This window comes from Anthonomus grandis, chromosome 8, assembly GCF_022605725.1.
Source record: "Anthonomus grandis grandis chromosome 8, icAntGran1.3, whole genome shotgun sequence".
Taxonomy (NCBI): Eukaryota; Metazoa; Arthropoda; class Insecta; order Coleoptera; family Curculionidae; genus Anthonomus; species Anthonomus grandis.
The window spans coordinates 13200215-13226532 of record NC_065553.1 but is presented as its reverse complement, the minus strand read 5'-3'; the positions used below and the strand labels follow the sequence as shown (position 1 = coordinate 13226532).

The 26318-nt window shown below is 31.2% G+C and overlaps 1 protein-coding gene across 9 annotated transcripts in view; it reads left to right on the top strand.

Annotated features, from left to right (window-relative positions):
• Window positions 1-26318, top strand: part of LOC126739135 (protein phosphatase 1 regulatory subunit 12C) — a 67661-nt gene that overhangs the window by 20090 nt on the left and 21253 nt on the right. For 4 of the 9 annotated variants that reach the window (XM_050444662.1, XM_050444663.1, XM_050444661.1 and 1 more), the window contains 8 exons: window positions 1531-1677; window positions 5779-5910; window positions 6019-6177; window positions 6349-6523; window positions 9068-9298; window positions 14387-14552; window positions 17927-18048; window positions 19538-19606. In XM_050444662.1, the coding sequence (XP_050300619.1) occupies window positions 1531-1677; window positions 5779-5910; window positions 6019-6177; window positions 6349-6523; window positions 9068-9298; window positions 14387-14552; window positions 17927-18048; window positions 19538-19606 (1201 nt within the window). The remainder of the gene's footprint in view (window positions 1-1530; window positions 1678-5778; window positions 5911-6018; window positions 6178-6348; window positions 6524-9067; window positions 9299-14386; window positions 14553-17926; window positions 18049-19537; window positions 19607-26318) is intronic. The other 5 variants (XM_050444666.1, XM_050444665.1, XM_050444669.1 and 2 more) reach the window with 4 other exon arrangements.

The window sequence follows — 26318 nt, the reverse complement described above, 5'->3', positions numbered from 1 at the left end:
CTAAAATCTTGTTGATATATCTAGCGGCCGTTAAACCTCTTTTTTCATGAACACGGTCGTGCATACGAATAAGCTCAGGATCGGTTCTTCCTCCCATAGAAATTGCACCACAGATCATGCAGGAACTACTTCCATAAGCATTCCGCTTTTCAAAGCAGGAATCTACAAATCGCTCTCTTGGTCTTTGGTACACTTTCCTTCTTCGGGTGCTACTAGGGCTAGCTTGTCGATGATCTGCAGTTAGTTTTGGATCCAATCGCAAACCCCTGCCCAAAATTCCCTGCAGTTTTCGTCTTACTGTCCACGGACTACTAGGCACTCCTCTCACCTCACTCGGAGCTTGAACTGGATTTAGGTGAAGATTTCTTAATGTTGTTGAAACAATAAAGCGGTCATCACGAGCGGTTCTAAGTCGCCTTTTGTCTGTTCCAGGTCACCTATAAAAGGATCCAGTCTCCTCATAACATTGGCACTTCGAACTCTTCGAACTATAGCTCGCTGACCAAGTTAATTTTTGATTAAAGCAGTAACTTGGGTGGCACACTTGAACACTATTGATATTATGACAAACGAATGTTATGCAAATTCCAGTTGCAAACGCAATGATTTAAACACGTTTCATTTGTTTACTGGTTGATACGCACATAAACGATAAGCCTTCTTAAAAAGAAATACATTAAACAATATATTTCTTTTTTTGATCTGATGAATAATTAAAAAAATGAATAGTTATATGTAGTTAAAGTCAAAAGTTTATAGTGGGTCGATTTCTATTGACGCAAGTTTATATTGTTGGTTTTCGTCGTTCTAGTGTGAATCATCAAATTTCTCTTAAAGATCTCTGACTCCACAATGCTTTCTAATTGATCTTGTGTTAAAATAGCTTCAGTGGTGTTTATACCATTTCATAAAAAAGATTATTTAAAATTTGAAGTAACTTGGCATTACCCAGGGAAAAATAAATGATGACATTTATTTTGGACCTTGCTCACATTTGAAATGTATTTCAACGTTAACTTCGGTTTTTTAAATAGCTACTAAAAAGAAAGATATTTTATGTAGAACATTTTTTCGTATGATTGAAATTTTAACGGATTTCTAGTTCTTATCAGAACAAAAAGCATTTCAGAAGATTATCGTTGGCTTTTATAATACTTTACCTAGACATTTCGTAAAATCATATTTTCTTATTCACCAATGAAGTTGCGGCCATTTTATGGACATGAAAATAATTTCCATCTGTTCAAAGTTGACCTTGAAAATATGGTTCAAGTCCAATATAAATTTTACCATTTATCTTCTCCCGTAATAGCAAATAACTTTTATTTGAAACTTTTCCGTCTAGAACATAAGTTAAATATATTTCCCTGTATATTACCTCTAATAGTAATTAGTGAGAAACAAAAAAAAATTGAAACCATAGGATAGTCTAGATACATCTTAAACTCAAGCAAAAGCCTGGTTTACCGAATTCTAGTGTGTGTTCAGTGGTCTAAGGGGCGATCCATACCAAACACGCTTGCTTTTTAGGTTCTTCACGAAATACAAGGCCCTGCATGCGCGCATCCAAGCATATAACAACGACAGCTCCGCTATAATTCCTCCTTACACGAACCACGCCCTCACCACGCCACGCCCCAAGTCTGACATCATCCTAACCAATAGCGCGCAGTACAGGTACGGGTGTTGGACGCGCCCTCTCGTTTTCCTATTCGTTGGAAAGCGACCGGGCCGGTCAAAAAATTACTTTCTCTTATTTCCTCGTTTTTAAACCAGACTATTTTGATTTTTTTCTTGAAAAGTTTGTGTAAAGGGCAATGTGCGGTTTTTTAATAAATTTAGATAGTGTTTTCTAATTATTTAAGCTAATTTAACCATGGGTCGGTATGAATTTAAATACTACTTCTTAATTTAAAGAAGTAACAGTTTTTTACTAACATTGTTTTTTTCTCTTTTATAGTCATTAATTAATCATACTGGTAAAAGGATTCCTACAGTAAAAAGACAGTTACTAAGTTTTTTTTTTAAATTTTTTACACATGTTCATAAAAACTCAAATTTTAACAATCTATTCAGTATCTATTTCATTCTCAGACTAATTGAAAATTGGCTAAAAATATTTTTACCAAATGTGAATATTGTAGTTTTAGTAGTGGCAATAATAGTAATTCTTAGTGTGTCATATATCTGCTTTCTTTAACAGTTTTAGTCAACTAATAAAACCCCAGCTATCGAAATACTCATAATTTTAATTTATGTCGGAAATAATTTTTTTTCAGGTCAAAGTATGAGACATTTTGAAATAAGAAGTTGCCATCATAAAATAGTTTAAAATAAGCTTTTAGGTATATGTACTTTTTTAAAACTTTAGGTAGATTTCATAAGTTTTATACAATTTTTATGAAAATAGCCTGGTTTATACAAAATAACATAAATAATAGCAGCTTATGCAAATAATCGTAATTTGTTATCAATTCTTAAACCAATGTACATGTTAAAAAATTACATGTTAGGGAATATAAATTAATATATAAAAATCTAATGCCCATTTAAAAATAATAAAAGTGTAGACCTCTTAATTAATATTCATAAAATATATCTTGTATGCAGATTAAATACACTGGTAAAAGATCCTACAACTTTTTGAGGGGAGAAAGAAAAAGGATAGCTAGCATGTAAAACAGTAGTGAAAATGCTAAGAACCATTTTCACGTCAACTAAAGTTTGTAAAAGTTTCAATAGAACTTCTTTCAGTATTCAGTATATTTTGATTTGCATATAATTTTTACAATATAATTGAGCAAATAACGTCTTAACATAAAATTAGAGAAAGTAGGTATCAATTATGATAATAACTAGAAGTAGAATAGGTAAAACTTTAACCGATTTAAAATTCAAGCACCGTGCTGTAAAAATTATAATAGAAATAAAAGAAGATACTCTTAGTATCTCCGTATCGAATTTTTTCACCAAAAATTGATTTTTTTCGAAATCAAAGTAAGTAAACCAGTGTCTTATTCTGATCATCTAGATTACAAAAACACCGGGTTATAACAGGATCCGAGCAGAACTAAGGGAACGAGAGCACTTTGAAAATCCTGAAAAAGTCGTTTTCGATGTCCATTTTTGAGGCCAAAAATGGGCATCAAAAATGCCATATCTCGGCTATCGTAAAAGCTACGACCTTGCGGATGGTCTTGTTGGATTCAGAATGACGAAACTAAGACAAAACCGTTAGAATTTTCCCGATAGCTCCCATAGAAGCCGAGATATCGACCTTCAAAGTTTGGAATTTTTCATTTTTCGGGTATACCCCCCCGTATCGAATTTTTTCACCAAAAATTGATTTTTTTCGAAATCGAACTAAGTATACCAGCGTCTTATTCTGATCACTAGATTACGAAAACACCGGGTTATAACAGGATCCGAGCAGAACTAAGGGAACGAAAGCACTTTAAAAATCCTGAAAAAGTCGTTTTCGACGTCCGTTTTTGAGGCCAAAAATGGGCATCAAAAATGCCATATCTCGGCTATCGTAAAAGCTGCGACCTTGCGGATATTCTCGTTGGATTCAGAATGACGAGTATCGAATATTTAGTAAAACTCCTAAGATGTACTTTCTGAAAATTGAATGTATGTGACTGTTTTAAAGTTATAACTAAAAATAATAAACCCATCAGTTATTCTTATGAAACGGTTTATTTATAACAAAATGAATATAAACAATACATTTTTCAATTAATTAAACTTAAGAAAATCAAATTTTAGATTCATCTACATGTCCGCCTCGATTTTTAATAACAGCTTCACAGACTTTCGGTAGTCTTCTAATTAATTTGTCCAAAGTTTCCTAAGGTATCTTGTGCCACTCTTCTTTGATCCTCCACAAGTCTTCTTTTGATGTGGGGCATGATTTTCGCACTTGTCTATCCAGTTCATCCCACAGTAGTTCGATATAATTGAGGTCCGGTGATTGTGGGGGCCATACCATAACTTTCAGAAGATGTTTCCCAATTATTCGAGTACCAGAAGGAAGTACATTGTCACTTAAAATTGTTTTGTAACCCTCTTTTCTAAGAATTCCCTCTGTTCTAATTAGATCGCCCACTACAGATCCTCCGAAACAACCCCACACCATCATCGAACCACCACCGTGTTTAACTGAGGCCACCGTACAGTTTTTAGCGACCCTTTCATTGGCATAACGGCGAACAAAAACTCGCCTCTTCGTTCCAAATCTCGAATTTCGACTCGTCACTCCAGAGAACTTTCTTCCAGTCATCAATGGTCAATTCTTTGTGTGATTGGGCCCACTCAAGTCTTTTCTTCTTATTAACATCGTTCAGTAGCGGTTTTGATACAGCTAAACGTCCTTTAAGATCAGCATTATAAAGTTGCCGTTTTACTGTCGAAACACTGACTGCCTTTTTACGCTTCTTGTTGATTTTTTTTTTCTTGTTTTTCTCTTTTTTTCCTGCTGTGATTTCAGTGGCGGTAAGGCGTCTATTGCATTTGCTTGTAATTATAATAAATAAATCCTCCTTTGAACTTGTTGCCTTTGGCCTTTCCGATCGAGGTTTGTTGCTAATAGTCCCTTCTCTGGTGAATTACTGGTGATAACTCTTTTGTTTTAGCCATTTTAAAGAATGGTGAAAAACCAGCAAAGCAGCGAAATTATTTACCAATGTTACACAAAATCAATTCTTGAAGACTAAACAAAAGAGATACAATCTAATTATAGGTATAAAGATAAGATTTTTGTATCTAATTTCAAATATTAAAAAGAATAACATGGTGGGCAAATACTTTTGAGCGGTAGTGTATAATCGGGGTTGAGACATATTGCTAGTATGGTGTTTCCTCTTTGATGAGTTTATTTGTCTTTGCGAGGGCCTGATGAATAATTTTTCCTGCCATTTTGTGCCATTCGGTGTATTTTGCGCCTGCTAAGATTTTGCATACACTAATAGATAATATGATCTATGGTTTCCTCATATTGGTTGGTGACATTTTCTGTATATATCGGTGTGGACGTTTGGATCTTTTATTATATATTTTTGGTAGTTTCGCGTTGCTATGACTTGGTCCTGTATTACGAGACAAAAAATCTTTGGTCTCAGGATTTTTTTAAAAATCTTCGAGCCATTTATACGAGAGTTTTTGTAATTGTGTGTTGAATATATGTTTTCCTGTTCTCTAAATTTGTGTTGGAATGTACGTATCTGATGTATTGACTGGGGATAACAGACCAAGAGGTGTGTAATTTTTGTCAGCTTTGCCTGGTAAACGGATGTTTGTTAACAAAGGAAGAATTTCCGATAGATCTGTTTTGTAAGTAGTGCTTCGATATCTGTCATGCCTCTTCCTCCTTTCTGTTTTTACTTATTGTAAGTATTTCCTTATAAGAATTGGGACGATGTTTTCTATTTATTTATATATGGATATTTTCTAGGTCTGTTTGGGTCCATTTGATTATAGTATGTGAGTATTGGGATTGCATATATGTTGATGGCTTTGAAGAGGTCAGGTATAAAGTGAGGTTTTTAAAATCGACCGTAATCGTTGTAATGTTCCTTTAATTGTGTCTTTATTTCGATGTGGTTTTATTGGAATTCACAATATTTGAAAGTTTCGTTCTCTGTCATATTGTCTAATATTTAATAATTTCAATTTTTATTTATTATTATTAATAATAATATTGTATTCCTAAGTCAAAAACAATAAAAAGATGCTTTTTAATGTTTGAGAATGTATACATTTATAGACTTAAATTTGTAGAAACAACAAAGACGATAAAAGCAACGAAGTAAGCACGAGTTCGGCCAATACAAACGTTATTTCTTCCCCCACCAAGACTACATCACCGGCGACGAGCCCTCAACCTCAAAACAACCAATCAGCGTACAGAAGGTAAGTTCATAATAGTATTCATTTATCATTTCACATAAAATAACAGCAAATTGACTTTCTGGCTCAATTATATTTATTTCGATGTTAAATTGCATTTTAAACCAAAAGCGGTCTAAGATTGTCCCTGGACCAATCGGCCGCTTCGACGAACGGAAGTAGCAAAGCGGCCACGCCTACTAGCGTCAACACGCCTCCTAACACCACCACCGTGACCACGCCCACGACTCCCGGAGGCACGAGGTTCCAGATATTTAAGAATTTCTTCAAGTACGGCTCCGGCTTCTGTCTGATTTATTTTTTTTTTTAATTTTGACTAAAATGTGTTTTTAGTTCCCTATTTTAACCCTGTTTGCACCGTGTGGCCGTGTTTAGATTTTAACTAATTTTTTTTTTCGGATAATTATTTTGAAATGGCTTAAACTAGTTTTTTCGCAACAGATCTTTCGTTCCACCCGTAAGAGATGAAGAGAGCGAAACCCAAAGAAAGGCGCACGCGAAACGTGTGCGCGAGACGAGAAGATCCACCCAAGGGGTCACATTGGAGGAAATTAAATCCGCCGAGCAGCTGGTCAAACTACAAAATCAACCGAACAATAATAACAATAACGAAACGGTAAGTTCGCGGAACGTTTTTGTAAATATCTTCATGCTATACTATAAAGGCATTACGATTCAGACGAGATTCGACGTGAACATTAAATGAAAAATTATTCACATTTTACGATCAGTTACTGAAACCCATGAACTTTTGCACTACAATAAGTTTTAAGTATTTTTATAATTTGTTATTGAACAATATGGGATGAAACTTACATTATTATAAAGGGATTCGATTTAATAACTGATAAATTCAATAAAAGAGAGGTATTTTTTTTAAATCCTCGGACAGATGCATGGGGATGACGTCAAAGAAACGCAATTTCTTTCAATAAATGTCCCCCTCAAAATTAAATTTAACGTGTCCGGTGGTTTTTTGCTAAACAATTTATTTTTTAAAATTTTGAGAGTGCTTTTATTCCTAAAAATTTGGAATGGCAACACCGTAAACTTAAGCGCCTACGTGATACGCGAATCTCATCTTGTCAAACGGCTTTGTCTTTAAATTCGACATTTGGGGAGTTCTGGGTTTTTTTCTTTCGTTTTTTGGTTGAAAAAGGTCTCATTTGAGTGTTTTTGTGAACTGTTGCCAATGGTAAAAAAGTGCCGTTTGTGGCACACTATGAAAAAAAGACAATTTATCTTTTCAAACGTAAAATACCCATATTTTCATAACATCACATCTTGGGAGGACCGTCATCATGAACGTAGAATAGGGGATCTAAGAAATATACCTGAATAAAAACTTGCAGGTGACTGTGTGTGTGAACTAGAAGAATCTTTATATTTTTAAATCTAAATATTTTTTTTTGAAAATACTTATCAATTAATAGGCTTTAAAAAATAGAGAACTAGAATTTTGTCCATGGTTTTATTAATAGGATAGATTTCATGTTTTTCTTATTTTTCTGGCAGAAAAACAGCATATTACCTATGTGTAGGTATGTATTTTTTGAAGATATCGGCACTCTGTATATACACAGATTCAGAAGTTTGCATCTTCTTGTTTTTATACGAAGAAATTAGTTAGCGTCCGCAATTTTTTGTGGGCTTATTTATCAATGTTTATCTTTTGTTATCTTCACATATTTTTTGCTGACAAGAATGATAACAAAATTTTCAAGTTAAAACTATCGATTTGTGAATACGAATTTGTATTAAGAAATAGTTCTATATTTAAAAAAAAAACTGAAGAGTAATAAAAAAAAATTTACAAGCATTTTAGTTGTTTTTCTAAGTAAAACTAATCAATTAATCTATTTTTGCCGATAAAAAAAACTTTAGGAAATTTAGGGTGATGCAAAGCTTTTGAATCTATGTGTATTATGTGATGGGATATAAAATAAGTGATGAAAAACTGAATTTTGTTTAAAACAATAAAATTATGCAAAATGTGAAAAAAATATCTTTAATCATGAATCATTAAGAAATCTGTAATAGTTAGTTTTTATTAGTATAAAATATTTAATTTTGTTTTTAAAATTGCTTTTTATTAGGAAGGATCTTTACTCTAATGAAAAATGATAAACAGTTATTAAATTGTAATATTACTTATATTTAAACCATATTCTATAATTAATAATGATTACTATGTAAATGTTTTTGACGACGTCACTGATAATGATTCCTTATGTCTGTGGCATCAACAAACCAATCGAGCGGCATTGCCGTGTTATTACCCTTTTCTCTAATATGCGTCATTTAACGTTGAATTTGACATTATAGAGTATCTTATCATATTTTATTTAAGAAAATGCTTGGTATTTTTTAAAGGGGAACAGTAGTATTGTTTTCTGCTTTTCAAAAGAAAGTGACAAGTTGTGATATTATGAAGTGACTTTTTTCCATTTCTACATAAGCATTCGGCATCATTGCATCAGACATGTTGCAAGCAAACAAACTACGCATAGTTCGCGGCATGCTGCTTCTAGTCTTTTAATATTCTAAGACTACCGTGTTTAACACTTTTGAAGTAATATTTATCATCCATTATTCTCAAAGAGGCTTTATTAACATGTAACAAATAATAATAATAATATGTATCACAAATAATTTGTGGGACTTTGAGTTTATTGACCCTCTTGTTACTGTGCTTTTACTGCCAGCCCTATTTATTTATTTACGTTCTCCAGATTACCTGGCGGAAGCACAATGAAGTTTACATTACCTTCAAATTAATATATTAAATATTATTTTATTATGTGTTACATTAAAAAATCACACCTACCTGTACCCTTTTTTAGCGTTCGGACGATACCTTTTGGTCTTCGCTTTATTCATTTACTAGGTACTAAATTTACTTAGCCCCATGGATGACCACAATACTCTTGGAAATTTACTTTCTATTACTCTCTACCTGTTTGAAATACAGTATAGCAGTTTTGAATTTACTAATTTGCTGAATAATTCTCTTGGCTAGTTATACTTAAGAAGGGACTATGGATTGAATTAATTTAGGTCTGCCTTATGACAATTATCTCGTCTCTATTGTATTACCTTTATAATATTATGCCTCATCCTAACCTCATTTCATATTCCTTCTAACTTTGACCAATAACAGTCAGGTGGGGGCGGAGACAGCGCTACTAACTCAGCGATCAGCGTGTCGGTTACCATAGCGACGGGTACGCCCACGGTCATAACGAGAACCGAGACCACGCCCACAGGGAGTGTTTCTAACGAGTCGCCGACGTCGAATAACGGTTCGGCGGACGCCAATAACTTGCCCGCGTCCACGGAGATTCACGAGCGACGACCCTCGTGGCGTCTTAAGGTCGACGGAGGTAGTAAGGTGAGAATTGCGATTGGTCGTTTGCTTTTGGCATGGCTTATTTGGTTGTTGGCCGATTGTGTTATGACGCTTTAGTGATGAATCATTGTGTAAAGTAACGTAATGAGTAAGTTTTGGAAACGTAGTGTGGAATTACTAAATGGAATCGATTCAATATATTCACGTTTTGAGGGAAAGTCGAAGAAATGTCAAAATCGGTGAATGTTTCAGCTATTTGTCAGAAAAACCTTATTTACAAAGTTTGAATAAAATAATAACACCTACTCCTAATAAACACAGCAAAATATATAATATACACACTGTATAATATAATATACCTACTCCTAATAAACACCGCAGCCAAATTTCTATCTACTAAATTAGAACATGACAATATACAGGATGCATCCGATTAAGTCTAAGAAACTATTGATTTATTTGTTAATATTAAAGATTCAGAGTCGTTTAAATTAGCAAACTAGTAGGCTTCTTTCTGTTGAATAAAATGCAGAAATCAGAAAAAAAATTGAACATGTACAGGGTCATTCCTTATATTTTCCCACTCACTTTAACTTGTTTAAATTTTTTGGGCCAACCTGTATAAAAAAATGGTAAATATAAAAGTTGTAGGGTTTGATTGGGACATACAGCGTGTTGTAAAAAGAGTAAAAAAAAACAATAGACATTTCTATTTCTTAAATGGGACACCATTTATTTTATTTTTTTAAATGATAGGTCTTTTTGTTCTTATTTCAAAAATATCTGCATTATTAACATTGAATTCAACCGTTTTTGAAATATTTTGATTTGAAAGTTTATGATTTACTGTGGGAGATTGGCAGCCATTGTTTGTACTTTAACGTTAGAATCTGGTTAGAGTATAGTTTTTCAAAATTATTATTTTAAAAAGCAATATATTTTGATGTAGAAAAACATATAAATGAATGCAATAATTAGAATACAATTAATTTGATTTATAACATATGATTTCAAATCTAAGATACGACTGACTGCAAAATTTTACAATTGCCCGCCATTATGATAAATACAACTTTGAAAGTCCTTTTCTAACTTATAGATTGCATTACTAATATAGTTTTTTTTTTTTTGGTTAAGCTGCTTTATATAATTTAAAATTGTAGTTGAAAGGACTCGTCCATTATCTCAAAGAGACCTGCATAACTAGAGAAAAAAATAAAAAATCCAAATCTCAGTCTCAAAATATCTTTTTACGTGTCAATCAGGTTACATGTTTCGCTAATAAAGCATCATCAGACCTACAGTAAACAGAAAAACACACGTAATTATAATGAAACCTTACACTAAAACAAAATCAAATTTTAAAATTAATTAAAAGTACTGACAAATAAAATTTAAATCTGAGAATACCCACATATTTTATAATAAAAAACAATAACATGGCACAAAAATTAACCAAAAAATATAAAAAGGAAAAACGTGACTAGTGTAGTATTTGAACCCACGCTTAGAGCGTGCTTTTGCAACTTTAGAAGTTGATCTCGGTGAAATAAGTTAACCACTCGGCCAGCCCTGTTTATCAATGTTAGAGTCAAAGGCATATATCCGTATCGTGAGCAGAAACAGGAGGTTAGATCAGATTATTAATGATAAGTCCTGGCTCAAAGGTGAAAACATCATTAACGCATGTCAAAATTGGACTCTTTTTGGCTTTGGTGATTTCCATTTTCTCCAAGAGGTCCAACTTTCTACCCTTAAGGTACTCGTGAACAATGGAAATATTTTTCAGGGACGGAATTTTCGTGCCATGTTATTGTTTTTTATTATACAATATGTGGGTATTCTCGGATTTAAATTTTATTTGTCAGTACTTAGCAGGTCATCTAGCTATAAGGTAATTTTAACTAATTTTAAAATTTGATTTGGTTTTAGTGTAATTACGTGTGTTTTTCTGTTTATTGTAGGTCTGATGATGCTTTATTAGCGAAACATGTAACCTGATTGACACATAAAAAGATATTTTGAGACTGAGACTTGGAGTTTTTATTTTCATCTTTAAAATTGTAGTCCTGTTCCTCGATATTTGCACTTTGCACTCTTTGTAAATATAATTTGTCCTTTAAAAAATCTCTACAAAAATGAATCCAAAGGTTTAAGCTCTGGACTATTTGGTGATCAGTTTATGGTTCCTCGCCTACCTACCCATATTTCATACCTATTATTTAAAAAATTTACAAAACGAATCACTTTATGTGGTGGACTCCATCTTGATGCGATATTGACGGATTGGCAGCTCCTCTAAGAAAACCTCTATTGCCACATTTAAAAATTCCATATATCTTTTACCAGTTAAAGATCCCTTGTAATAAATGAGACTAATAACTTTATAGTTTTCTACCCTAAAATTTGTTTTCGCAATATTTTAAAGTTTTTTAGCAACAAAAAAAAACAAGAAAGCCAGGCAACCAGATCATGAACTTCTAATCTACTAATCTAAAATATTTCAGAAACGGCTTAACCAATAATGCATATATTTTTGAAATAAGATTAAGAAGACCTATCCTTCAAAAAAATAAAATACAGGGTGTCCTATTTAAAAGTTGTTTCTTTTGTTTTTTTTTTTTTTTTACAACACCCCATATACATTACACTATACAGAGTGTTAAAAAATTCGGTGCAAATATTTTAAGAGCGAATTGTTTGGATCAATATAACACTTTTTTCTATAAACCTATGTTCTAAAATGTCCCCCTTCAGAGCTACAGCCAATGCAAATTGCTTGAAGAAAATCGATTATTGGGAACCGTGGTTACAATTATGCAGTTCAGATTGGACAGAGCTAACTCTACAGCCTTTTTCATCAATATCATTTCAACCAGTAGTAAAAATATAAGTGAAAAAGGGATTTTTAACCTAGATTTTAGTGATCACAACTTATTTTTTTTGTAATTTAAATATATAAATTTTGATTCTTTAGATCGTAGACAATTTTGTTAAGATTTAGTGTCGATTTTTTCATTATCAGCACATTCTTTGTTAAAGTTAATTTCGATAATTCCTATAACAAATATCTTGTCGCAACGTTTACACACCAAAAAAGAACAGTCGTTTTTTGAAACCAAGGGCAACAGTTTTTTAAATACTCTTGAACGTTAACATGTTCGATTTTCTGAATCACAAGGAGAGGATTTTTTTTTAAGAAAATGATCTTGAGTTTCAAATCACCAAGAAAATGAATCCCAAAAAAGGGTCAATGGATTGCAAATTTAAGGTCTTAATTATTTTCTCCTCAACTTTTATAGGAGTCATTTTTTGATATTACTCGTTCTTAGAGAGTTTATTTGCTGTGTATGTTGAACGAAGAATATAAAACCTTTGAAATTAAAAATCAGTTGGGCGAAAATCAAATAGGGGTACCATTTCATCTAAATAAGATCGTTTATTTGGTAAGAATGAACTTTTTCACCTAACGAGATAGACTACCTTTATTATAAGCACACTTAGAACACAAGTTAACAATTCAGAATCCAACATTGAGATGTTTCTGATTTATTTTTGACATCCAACATGAATGAATATATTGAATTTTCTTGTTCCACACTATATATAATTCATATTGGCAAATTTTGGTCGGGGTATTATAAGATTATTTGCCAGTATGAACGTTTTCTAGAGTTTATTAAATATCGATCCTAATTTGGATGTAATTTTCAGAGACAGCTGTGCTATAGAGTGTTAATCGTCATAGGCTGTGTTTGCCACGTCCTTAGCGGCCCTATGCTTCATTTGATTGTTTTTCTATTGATATTTCTATATTTTTTGTTTAGAGTAGCTTGAAGTAATTTTTCATATAAAGATCTTTAATTGATATTTTACTATATTTCTGCTTAACACACTCTTTGATGCACCAGCGGTCATAATAAAGTACAACCAACACTAATCAATCTATGATTTAGATCAAAATTCATTTCGGACTTTGCGACGTCATTGGGCATGGGATTTTCGTTTGGATATTATTAATTTGAAAGGAAATGAATTGTATATAGTATGAAAAAAAGGCCAATATAGGGCATTTTTTTAAAAATATTTTCTGATGTGCATACAGCTACAGTAAGAGCAGGCTCGAATGTGTTTAATTTAAAGAAAATGTTTCATAGCTTAAATGTATATGAGTAAGGGCAAAAATGGGGTTTCTTATAAAATTACGATTTAATCATAGAAGAATTTTAAAAGTAATTTTGTTTGTGCAATTCCTAATAAAATATAAGGATACTTGATTGTATTTAAAAATATTACATGATTTCTTCATTGTAAATATTTTTAATATGTCCATATTATGGACTTTACTTCTTTGTATAGTAATTGTTTTTGGACCGGTTTTAGAGCATTATTCCTTAAATACAAAAAAATGCTGCAAAGAAATTAAAAGTTACTTGCGAATTCACAAAAAAACATCTTAGGAGATAAGCTAGCATTAGAATTGGCACCATATAATAACTTATGTTATTACAAATCGCATAGTAAAAAATTGTGTAAATTTTTTAATTAATTAGCTACAAATCTAGACCAATGCTGCTCTTTTGCTCTTAATAATCTAAAAAGGACATTTTTAAACATTGAAGGTATAGAGAGGTATAAATGTTTATAAAACAATAAAACCCTCTTCATATCTATCAGGATGCCATTAGCAATTTCAGCGTTCATTTGCTGTAAATGTATGCACATATCAAAAGCCGCCTACACAAACACATCATCTTTAAAATTTCTGAATTGAACCATAAACAATATCATCGTAATTGTTTTGAAAACTACAGATAAAACCTAATGTATTTATTTTGTATATAGTTCTGTAGTTAGTCTTTTAATTTGTTAATATTATTTGCTTGCTTTTTGTTTTATTTTCTCAGCTAATCTTTAGTATCGCTGTAAGTTTGCTTTACTAATTTCTGTTTCGATATTGATTTAGAGATATTTTGCAGTAATATAGATATTTATTTTTTAATGATGTGTTTTATTTTGCATGAAATTATACCTAAATTTTTAAGAAAAGGTTAGTATCAAAAAATGTGAATTACTTTTATTATATGAGGTCTTTAAAATGATGTTCAGTGATAAAACTTTTTTCTTCAGTTCAAACTAGAGGACGCCACCAAACCGGAAACGCCGAGCACGCCTTCTTACGTCAGACGACTGAACCAAACCACCAATACGACCCGTCCTTCGTCTGCGCCAATAGAAACTGCCGAAACCACTGTGACTATACCGTTTAGGCGGCCTAAATCGTTTGAAGAAAAAGGTAACTATAAAGGCAAACAATAGAATAGATATTGGTATGGCATTGTGTTCTTGCAAACTTTGGCACATAGTTCAGTTTCGATTTTGCCAAATATATCTTGCAAATTTGTCCCATTAGGGACTCACCGTTAACACCAAAATGACAACTCTTTTTACAATTCATGTTCAAAAGTGAAACTATCTTACGTAAAATTGAAAAGTCCACCAATGTCAAATACAACTCAGATTTTAACTGGTATCAAAAAAATACAAGATAAAAGAAGTTGAAAAAAGGTGTTTTTTGTTAAACTCTATAAATTCTGAGAAAACGTATAAAACAACTAAATAAAAAAATATAAACTCTTACTCACAGATGACTGAGGCTTTCTCAAATGGTACCCGATTTTTTCCAAGTATACAATTAATTTTCCTTTAAGTTATGATCTTTTACTTCTTACTAGTTGTCACCAATAAAAAATGTCTTCTGTAAAAAATGATTTCTATGTTTTTACACAATATTGAAGCAATTTTTTTAAAATTTATAAATTTAAATTCAAATTAAAGAAGAGGTGGATAGTTTTCTCAAAGATAATCTGTTAGAGGTGCCGATAGAAGAGAGGGCAATAAAATGCGAGTGACTGATAAGTTGTGGATATGCCGATACATGTCTTCTATACTCACATCATTGTTTATTTTCTAAAAAAACTTCAGCAACGTTTTTTGTAGCCTTTTAATATAGATACTTTTAAAATCATATTTAAAATAACATATTGATCATAGGCCGATAATATTTTTCAGTTCTAAAATAGATACAACATTTAGCTTAATTCTATATTTGAACCAGATAAAGGTATGCCTACATATTTATTTTTCGGGTGTTTTTATAGCGTACTTCCGGTTATATATACAATACTTATTTCTTCTCCTCAGAGGGACTTTAGAATCCAAGTTTATTGTATAAATAATTCCCATTATATATGGTGTCCCGAAATTACATCGCAATAATTTACCAGCCGCATCTTTGTCTAAAAATAAGACAAAAAGTCCATATACAGTATGGTTCAAAAGTGCATCGTTTTTAAGTTACAGGGTGTTTTATGAATCATGTTAAAGATGGTTTTTTGTTAATATATCCGGAACGCCTAGTTGTAATCTTTTGAAATTGTCAACATTTACTATTGGTTTTATTAAAAACTGATATTGCAACCATTTTTGCCAAAATGTATACAGGGTCGTGTAAAATAAGTGGTCGGTAAAGTTTAAATTGTTAAAACTTTTTTTCTAGCAACTCCGTGATAATTTTGGTATTAGAATTGAAAAGAACAAACATTTTTACATAAAAAAGGTGCTCTTGTCTAATTTCGATAGGAGCTTCCGTTTTCGAAAAAATTAGATGTAAATGTTTTGCAAAGAGAACGCGTAAGTTATTTTGGTAACAGTTAATAAAATTAAAAAGCATCTTAAAAATCCGTTGGGGATAAACATGACCTAAGACTATCACAAATACTTTATTTAAGATCAAAAATTGTTTTTCGAGTTCAATTGTTTTTTTTTTTAATGTAATTGAATAGGTAAAAAAAGGAACAATTAATTTATTATGTAAAAAAAAACATAAAAACACCAAACAAAAAAGCACAAATTACAACAAATGTTCAAAGTGGTTTCCATTTTGCTGAAGACACAATCTTGCCCTACGCGTTACTGCGCGAGTAGCCCTTAAAACAAAAAATGGATTTCTCTTTATTTCATTAACAGCCCAATTAATCCTTTGCATCAGTTGTTCACGGGTATTTATCTCCACGGCATATACCAACTCATTTAAATGTCCCCATAAATAATAATCTAACGAAGTTAGATCTGGAGATCGAGGAGGCCAATTTATAGGACCACCTCGACCAATCCAACGTTCAGGAAAATGGTTATTCATCCACTCACGCACATTGCGACCAAAATGAGCAGGCGCTCCGTCTTGTTGAAAAATCATGTTTTGGCGTAAGATAAGAGGAACTTCTTCCAAAAGCTCCACAAGATTATTTTCCAGCATATGAAGATAATTCTCCGAAGTTAGCCGATTGGGTAATTCTATCGGGCCAATAAGTTGGTCCCCGATTAATCCCGCCCACAAATTTACCGAAAACCTTTTTTGAAAATTACTACGCCTTATGGCTCTTGGATTTTGATCTGCCCAAAAATGCATATTATGCATGTTAAATGAACCATTTCGTGTGAAAGTGGCTTCGCCGTCCATAAAATGGAAGGAATTCAGTTTGGATTATTAATTACCCATTGACAAAATTGGATCCTCAACGGAAAATCGTCTGGCTCTAAATCTTGGACCCGCTGGTAATGAAACGGATGTAACCCTTGGGATCTTAGCATTCTTCCAATCTAATAAAAATTAAATTACTATCGTAACAATAAGTAATTTTTTTAATTACTTACTATAGAGGGAGGGATATGTGTGGCTCTTGACACATTTCTTATACTTGCCCCCGGATTTTCTTCAAAAACATTTAAAACATTTTCTAAATTATAATCTTCTTGTGGTCTGCCTTGTCCACGCGCTTTTTGAAAACTTCCGTTATTGCATAAATTTCGGTGAGTGTTTATAAAAACTTGACGATCTGGAACATGTCTTAGGGGAAATACTCACGGACAGCCGCTAAAGAACTGCCATTACACAAACCATAAACAAAATGCATGTCAGCTTACTCTTGATTTGTAAATCTGTCCATAATTTTTGAAAAATGAATCACAAAAAAGAACTAGTTTACTTTGCCAAAGCATATTTAAAAAATGTGAAATGTCAACAAAACGTTAAACAAAATTTAACAAATAAACTAATTGTCAACAAACACAGCCAACTATTATTTTACAAGATGTTATTTGTAGTTACTTTTTGAAATACCAATTCATGATTAATTAATAATTGATTTTTTCGAAAACGGAAGCTCCTATCGAAATTAGACAAGAGCACATTTCTTATGTAAAAATGTTTGTTCTTTTCAATTCTAATACCAAAATTATCACGGAGTTGCTAGAAAAAAAGTTTTAACAATTTAAACTTTACCGACCACTTATTTTACACGACCCTGTATACATTTTGGCAAAAATGGAAATTTCAAAAGATTACAACTCGGCGTTCCGGATATATTAACAAAAAACCATCTTTAACATGTTTTATAAAACACTCTGTAACTTAAAAACGATGCACTTTTGAACCATACTGTATATGGACTTTTTGTCTTATTTTTAGACAAAGATGCGGCTGGTAAAATATTGCGCTGTAATTTCGGGACACCCTGTATACTAAGAAAAAAAACATGTTTCAGGAAACTAACTAAATAACATTTTTTGCTGTTGTATTTTTTAATTTGATCAGCTTATTTGTTTCAGATCAAGATAAAGAAAATGACGTGAGGAACGCTCAGGCGACGTTAGCAACGCAGGCAGCGATCCAGAGGAGAAGGCGACCGAAGAGAAGATCTACGGGAGTTGTTTCTTTTGAAAATGTAGAGGTCAGTATAAAGAAAACTTAAATTTCCCTTTAAACATTAAAGGTTAATAAGAAGGTTTTTAAAGTTGTAAACACTCTTTCACCAAGACCATATTTTTCGAACTTAATTTCAAAAACATATGTATTTCATATACTCTGAAATAGGCTTCTAGACATAGCATTTGGGACAATTGGTACCCATTTGTCTCACACTTGGTAAAATATGGTATCCCATGAAATGCCCACAAAAGCCAGTATCTAGTTGGTTCTGTTAAATTATTTTGATTTCTGTGTTCTAGGAATATTGGTTTGAAAAGTAATTATAAAGGTAAATCTGGAATTATTATTTTCTTCCAAATCCTTACTGGTTAATTTTCATCAGCTCCCGACTGCTATTTCTGGTTTTCTTCCTCTATCTCTTCTGAATTCAATTCACCACATTGGACATCAGAAAGATTAAGTGCTAATGGCATTAATATCGGGTCTGCAGGGTCTAGAAGGGGATGGTCTTTAGGTTCTTCATAGTTAGATTAACACTTGTATCTCTATTGATATTATTGTAAGTAAGAATCTATGATCATTTTCAATTAGCTCTAGAAATTCCTTATTAGAAAGCGGTTATCTATTGTCCTTTTGCGATTAGGTCATTTGAAATGAAACCTTTGAGTTGCAGTCAATTTAAATTTTAATAAAATATTGTTATGCATTTATATATAATATTAAATGTTATGTATTCATTGCCGGTACGGTATGTAATTTTTTTAGGTACTGTTACATTAAAAACATTGAAATTCACTGCGAACAAGATATATTCGTTTTCCCACCTAAAATGCCAATACTAGACTTCCTTATTAACGACGGTATTTGTAGGTACCTGGAATGAATCTGGATATTCGCAAAAGAGAAATTAAATATTCAGTTTTTACCAATAAAATACCAATAGTAAATACTTATTAGTAATTATAATTCAAATTAATCCATGCAATTAAAAACAAACACACACCACTTTATTACGTTTTAACTCAGATTGACGCATGTCAAAAAGTAATATAGAAAAACTGCGAGGTTGCAAGTTGTAGCCTTTAATATGGGATTTATTATTGTCAATTAACCCTTGGATCTGCAAAGCTTAAAAAATAAACTTAAAAGACATACATTGTTAAATATGGTGGACCTAAGTAGCTTCGGTAAATAACCAGACAAAGGGTTAAATCATTGGAAATGTCATTAGATAACCAACTTTTAGGGATCTTAAAGACATCATACATATATGTGGCGATGTGAATTTCCAATTCATTAAAGCAATTTAATAAGGAGCTAACAAGGTAATTAACTTTTAACATTATACTATAACAGGTTGATAAAAAATGCCAAATTATTAAATACAACAATTGATTTTCGAAATATTGGTAAAATAACAACTCCTTTAATATAGCCACCAAAAAACCGCGATCTTATTAATTTTTTGTATTTTTTTTTTAAATGTAAGTATTTATTTTTTTAATTTTCAGGATATGGACCAAGAAAAAGACCCAGCAGGCGGTGGCGATTCAGTGGAAAACACAAAGTTGGGTCAAGAGGTAAGCTCAATAAAATTAATTTTATCCATGTACAATTTGAAATGACACCGTTTTTGACGCTAATAGTTTAAGGACAATCTGTATGTTCCCCATTTTGTTAAAACATGTTTTTAGGTTTTTATAAAATAAACCACTACTATTCCAGGGAATCTAAAGGTAAACAAACTCCATCGACGCTTGATAAATACCGTTAGACCGGTCCCGAAAGATTTATTAGTTTTTATAGCTTAATTTTCCGACATCGGTACGCGTGAATTGCATATAGTATTTTCGTGAAATTTTGGCCGAAAAACACGCAACAAAGACAATAAACAGTCATTTAACACTTCAGCTGTGAAACTGCTGGCAATTTTCCCACCGTCGCTAATTATTAATATTTATAGCCGCTAGCTTGCACCTTGTACACCAACCTTGTGACTCATATATTAATTTTAGGACCACAGAAACAATGATGATCGATACTAGCAATTTGATATATTCTAACTAATTTATATATCATGACGACAAAATTCCGAAATATAGCACAGAATATAGACATTTTAGGGACAAAAACAAAGCAAAATAAACATTTTCTGTCTTGAGCACAAAATTTGAATAAGAAAAATAATAATAGGTCTTTTTTTATCCTACAGGGTAATTTAGGTACGGATTTTGTTGAGAATGTTTTTCAAACAATGAGACAAAAGTGATCAAAAAAGCAATTCATTTGCCGAAAAGTTATATTGATTTTTGAAACATATAACGTTCAATTTTGAAAAACAACAAGACACTATCAATTTTCTGCATTTTTTGTTACCCTAATTTTGCAGGTTATTAGTATATCAAAAATATCAGAGTCAGGATATCCAGCTTTTAGACAAACACGCATTATGTACCACACTAATATAAAATTTAATAGATATCTATTGAAACTTTTGTTAAGCCACCCAGTGTTTTTATAAAACTTTACCCTTCTGTTAAATCTTTGTTAGGACATTTCTTTAACAAAGCTTCTTCATAAAATTTGTTCTTTGATTTATCACTTATCAAAACTAATGCAGTCTAGTTTGGACCACCCTGTATAATTTATAGTATTTCCAGAATAATGTTTGTTAAATGGAGATATCTGACAGGCTTGATAATATTCTGAAACTCCAGAATGAAGCTTTAGCTTCTCCTTTAGGAGAGTTGTATCTTGAAAATAAACTCAGACATTCTTGGCTTTGTAATCCGCTTAAAACGTGATAGGTAGAAGTTATTCGACTATTCAAATCTCCAAGAACTAAATTAACTCAGATTGTGAATAAGAGTAAAGTCTATATGGAATGTTAAGTATCTTTCAGGCCAACAATCCAAGATTTACATGTATTACATTAATCATAGATTTGGTGATGAAAATAAAAATTTGTAATACTAATGCCAATTCATTTTATCCATTTCTTAATATTTATTCAATTCAAATTTAAAACATAATAAATACAATAGTTATACATTCAGTCAAGGCAAAATTGACTTACTGCATGCTGCATTCACAGATAAGCATAAACTAAAAAATGTATCATATATAACAATTTATACAAAAAAAACAATACTGAATATAAAGGTATAATAAATAATATATAGTATGAATTTTCTTTTTTCTGAAAAACTTAAATATAAAACAAAAACCTTGGAAAATATAGCGCTGTGAGATTTATATTTAAGCATACGTCTCACAACGAGATGTATATTTATTTACCAATGGCCATTGAACCCAATATAATATCAAATTAAAGTAAAAATCAAGTAAAATATTTATATAAAATAAAATTAACCTAACCTACACTAGAAGGAATAAAACAATATGATTAGATCAAGTATTATCACAATCAATAATTGGTACCGCAATATAATTTAATATGAGAATAGTCTAAGTGCAACTAAACTGAGTACTGATCTGCAAGTTTATTTCCCTAGTAAAAAAAAGGAATTATTTCTATAATTGGTCCTATGATGTTTGTCTGGATTGTACATGTAATCCAATCCTGCTAAGAAGTTCAGGTAAAATTTCATAAAATATGATCTCATGTCATGATACCTCTAACGAGTTTCTAAAGTAGTAAGTTTCAGATCAGACTAAAATTCTTAGTAAATTATAGAAAGTGGAGGGAGTGTTCCTCTTAAAAGCATTAAATCTTAGGAATTTGTGTTGAACCGGCTCAATTAAATGAATATAGTTGTCATACTAAGGACAACATATACATAATATAAAATATAATAACCATATTCAAGGTGAGGGCGAACTAAGGTGCAGTAGACAATGAACACTTTCAAAGTCTTTTGTACATGTTCTTATAAAATTCATCATTTGTAGGGAATTTGAAACAGTAGCCTTAATATGAGAGGAAATACTTAGTTTGGAATTCAACATTATTCTCAGGTCCCTCACACTAAATACAACATTAAGAGAACTGAATTAATACAATAGAAATTTATACGGTTTGTAGCACGACTAGAAATAATAGAATGACATTTTCCAATATTTAAATCCATATTGTTGTAGATACATGCAGGTCTGTTTAGATTCAGTTGTAGGTTGACGCAATCAGCCTCATTTGTAACTCTACAATAGAACTTAATATCATTCACAAGTAAAAGATAGTCACTGGGAAAAAGCAAATACTTATATTATTAATATAGATATTAGACAAAAGCGGTCCCAGGTCCTTCGATCTGTAGTAGTATGTTATTAACTTCCCATCCAATTATACAATTTTCAAATCTTCAAATGACTGTATAACAAAAGTGAGAACATTCAACTCAGTGGAGCTGCTTGGCATAAAGCCAAACTGTCTTATTAAGACAAGATACCATACCATAGATCCAAGAAAGTCATTATAAATGCTAATGCCTTACCGCAATAACGTAAATTATTGTAAAATGTGTAAAATCTCGGTCTGGGGAGTTCAGGTACGGACCTAGAAAACTACAATAACATCATTTAAATATTTTTAGGCATTTCAATTATACCGATAGTTTTTATTTTATCTTTAAATTATAAAGAAATCTCTTGTAGATTATTTTCTTTGGTTACATTTAATATTATTTCTTTTGTCAGTATATAATTTTTCTATAAAATTAAGTAGAGATATAAGTTCAGATCAAGAATACCTGCTATTATTTTTTTTCGGATTATTATATTATTTCGGATCATCGAAATATTGTTCATTTGGTAATTTTCAAAAATTCAGTATAAGGTAAATAGGGGTTTTTTTTCAAAACTTTTATTACATTTGCTGATGGTTTGTTACAAGTTACTTGTTGAAGTATCAGTACTGTAGATCTGCGGATTTTAGAGATTAATTGGTCGACACAAAAGTAATCTTTGATCTTTGTACTACCCTTCTAGAACGTGCTTTTTTAAAATATAATACAGTAAATGAAGCAGCAGATTGGACAAAAAGACCAGTGAGTACAGTGTGAAAAATCAATAGTCCCAAGGAGGAAGAGTAAAGATTCCTTTACTTTTAAGAAACTTGACTCGAACGATGTCGATATTTTAAAGAGAAAAATGTATGCTATATACAGCAGTCAAATGGTCCCACATTGGATACCTTGTTGCAAAGACTTCAAAATGAAAAAAATTGATAAACGGCAAGTCATTATGGCAATTTCTCGAAAAGTTTCAAATTGAGCTGAGAATACTTATAACTTATAAGCCTACAATTTGTAACTTACTTTAATATATATCAATTTAAGAACAGTGCTTCAGTAGAATGACGTTTATCTTGAAATACCATGATTTCAATTATTAAATGAATTAATATTAATTCAGGTCCTATAGCATACATAAAAAAAGTAGTAGCTGAGATCTTTAGTCGGTAAAAAATTGCGATTTGTTCGAAAATCCAGAATTTTGACTTTGAAATTAAAATCAGAAACATCCTTGGTCTGCTAGGTGTTAACTTTAGGTTACATGGTTTTTAATGGCTAGATTTTACATTTGTTATGCAGTCAGTGATTAAAAATATCTAATACTAACTCCAATTTTTCCTACCTATTTTCCTCCTTATATAAAATCATTAAAACACAATGAATTAAAAATACTCATTCAAAAAGCTACCAGCAATAGCCTAGCAGACACAAAAAATAAAACTGCAGCTGGAGATCCTTAGTTGCTAAAGCATAGAGTCAAAATTTGAAATGATAACAATTTTTTCGTTGGTACCTTTTATTTTATTGAATTAAATTTTTTTTCAATTTTTGATTTAAAAAAAATGTATGAAAGAATCATGTTGCATTTTAGTTTCCTGAGGAAGCTTCTTACTACTTCCTACTTCTTACCCCGCGAATCCCACTTCATACTTTACAATTATTAGATCTATAAAATATATAGACTTTAAGAAAAAGTTAACTGCATTTTACGTAATGTCTGTGCTGTTGTAGCAAAAATTAGTTTTATTTTAATTTCGTTTTAATTATATTTTTTGATATAGTTATAGTAGTATTTTTTTACGATGTATTTTTGGTTCAATTCGAAATAGTGTATTTATTGATTTAAAACTTCTATCAAAAACATTTTATCAGGAATTTACATTTGCTGACGTTGATTTGTCTTTTTAATAACATTCTGTTGGTAATAAAGCGATTATTTATTTACTTAATGTGATACATTTCTTGGAACACTATTATCGTTAATGTTCTATAACATTACAATCCAATAGCTTTGTATTAATAATGGTGCAACGCAGTGGGTGGTATTTTTGACCATTTAAAATACAAGTTATGCCTCTTCTATCAGCATAAATTTGCTTCGGATATTTACATCCCACTTGAAATATAAATCACTCGTAATAAAAGTCATTTACTGATAGATAATATAAATTATTGAACATGGTGTGAATTTATCAGTAACCTTTAACTTTTATTTATAGGCAATAAAAAAAAGGTATACAGAAATCGCTTTTCTTCCTGGCGATGAATGATCTGGCAAATCGACAATTTCCACGTCAAGCGCCCTAAAAAAAAAAAAAACTTAAATTGGTTCATTTTTGGAAAATGAACTCGACCCCACGTGCCCACGCGTCGGTAAAACCATGGCACCATGCCAAAATTACATGTGTTAATTCGTTGTCTTACGTCAGTGGCGTAGGACGAAACGTGGCTGCATTTTCTATCTTTTTGGGGGCACGGATTCGGATCTACATGTATCTATACATATTTTAATATCATGAGTAATAATGTGGGACATTTATAAATATTGCTTTGTTTTGTTGAAAATTGTTGACCTGAATTTTGTGTCTGATGCATTTTCTTGGGACGATAAACCGATTGGTCTTAAATTCTATTTATACGCCGAGAAAACGGTTATTAGTGTCTTCTGAAGTAACTAATTTTAGATTAAATCTAATTTACAAGAAGCTTGTGCGACTATTAATGTTTATGGAGCAGATATTGCTATTTATAGAGTTCATTACGATTAAAATGTATAGACGAAAGCCTCATATAAATTTTGAGAGAAATGGTTGCAAAAGATTGCATATTGATGTATGATAGAGTTTAATCAAAAAGCAATTAGAACGAGCAATTTCTACAAAAAAAATACATTGGATTTAATGATTTGGTCATAAATTAAATATAAAAATAGTAAAAGTACAGTTCATTTTTTGTGTGACATTTTTTTGTTGTTTACTTATTATTCGTGTGACTCTATTCTTTTCACTCTATATCTGCTTTGCTTTTGATTTTATTAATAGATTTTCAAAAATCACTCAGACAATTTATTCTAATCGTTTACAAAACTTACATTTGACATCATTTGCGATAATAATATATAATTTTGGGGTGATATTTTATCCTTATATATATTCGGTTAGTTTGTTTTACTATATAAGCTTAGCTTTCTTAAGATGCATTTGAACTAATAAAAATAAAGTTTTTAGTTGATATGTAGACAAGAAATTGAAGTATTTAAATGTTAGTAAAATATAGAATATTGTGAATCCCAACGGAAGATTATTGTCTATAATTTTATTATTCATAGATAATTTTACCGCAATCATAACTTGATTACATACTATTATGCCTTAATCATTTATTATTCGATCCCTGGGAGAAAATAACATGTATTTAGTTGCTTCAAGATTTACAGGTAATAATTAAAGTAAAAGTCAAAATAAGCTTTATTATCTAGAAACAAAATATGTATAACAAAGTTATTAAAAATTGGATCAACCAGTAAAAGAAAACAATAAAAATACACTCGGAAAAAAAAACGTTTTGGGTACCAAAAAAAATTCTTAATATACTTAATATACCCACATCTCTATTATAAAACCATTAACATATATTATAGAACTTAACTTGTGGAACTGTCAAATAAAAATAACAACGTTTGTCTAGAAAGTATTCATCAGTGCTGTAGTAAGCTTTTTTTAATAATTTGGCAATTTTATAGTAAATGATGAACGGGTAGAATTTACATTTATTGATTGAATAATTAAAGAATACTTTTTATGCATTAAAGAAGCAGACTCAAGTATAAAAATCGATGGGAGTGTTATTATTTGCATAACATATGGCTTAGAAGATTATCTATGACTAATCAGAGACAAATAAGAAAAGAAGTCTTTCGTCCCTAAAAACCTTTTTCAATTCTCTAGCATAGCAGCCGTAATAAAAACGTTAAAAAGTTAAAAACGTTGATCAAAACAGAATACAAAAAAGGCGTTTTTTTTTAGTTTGACTAGTTAGG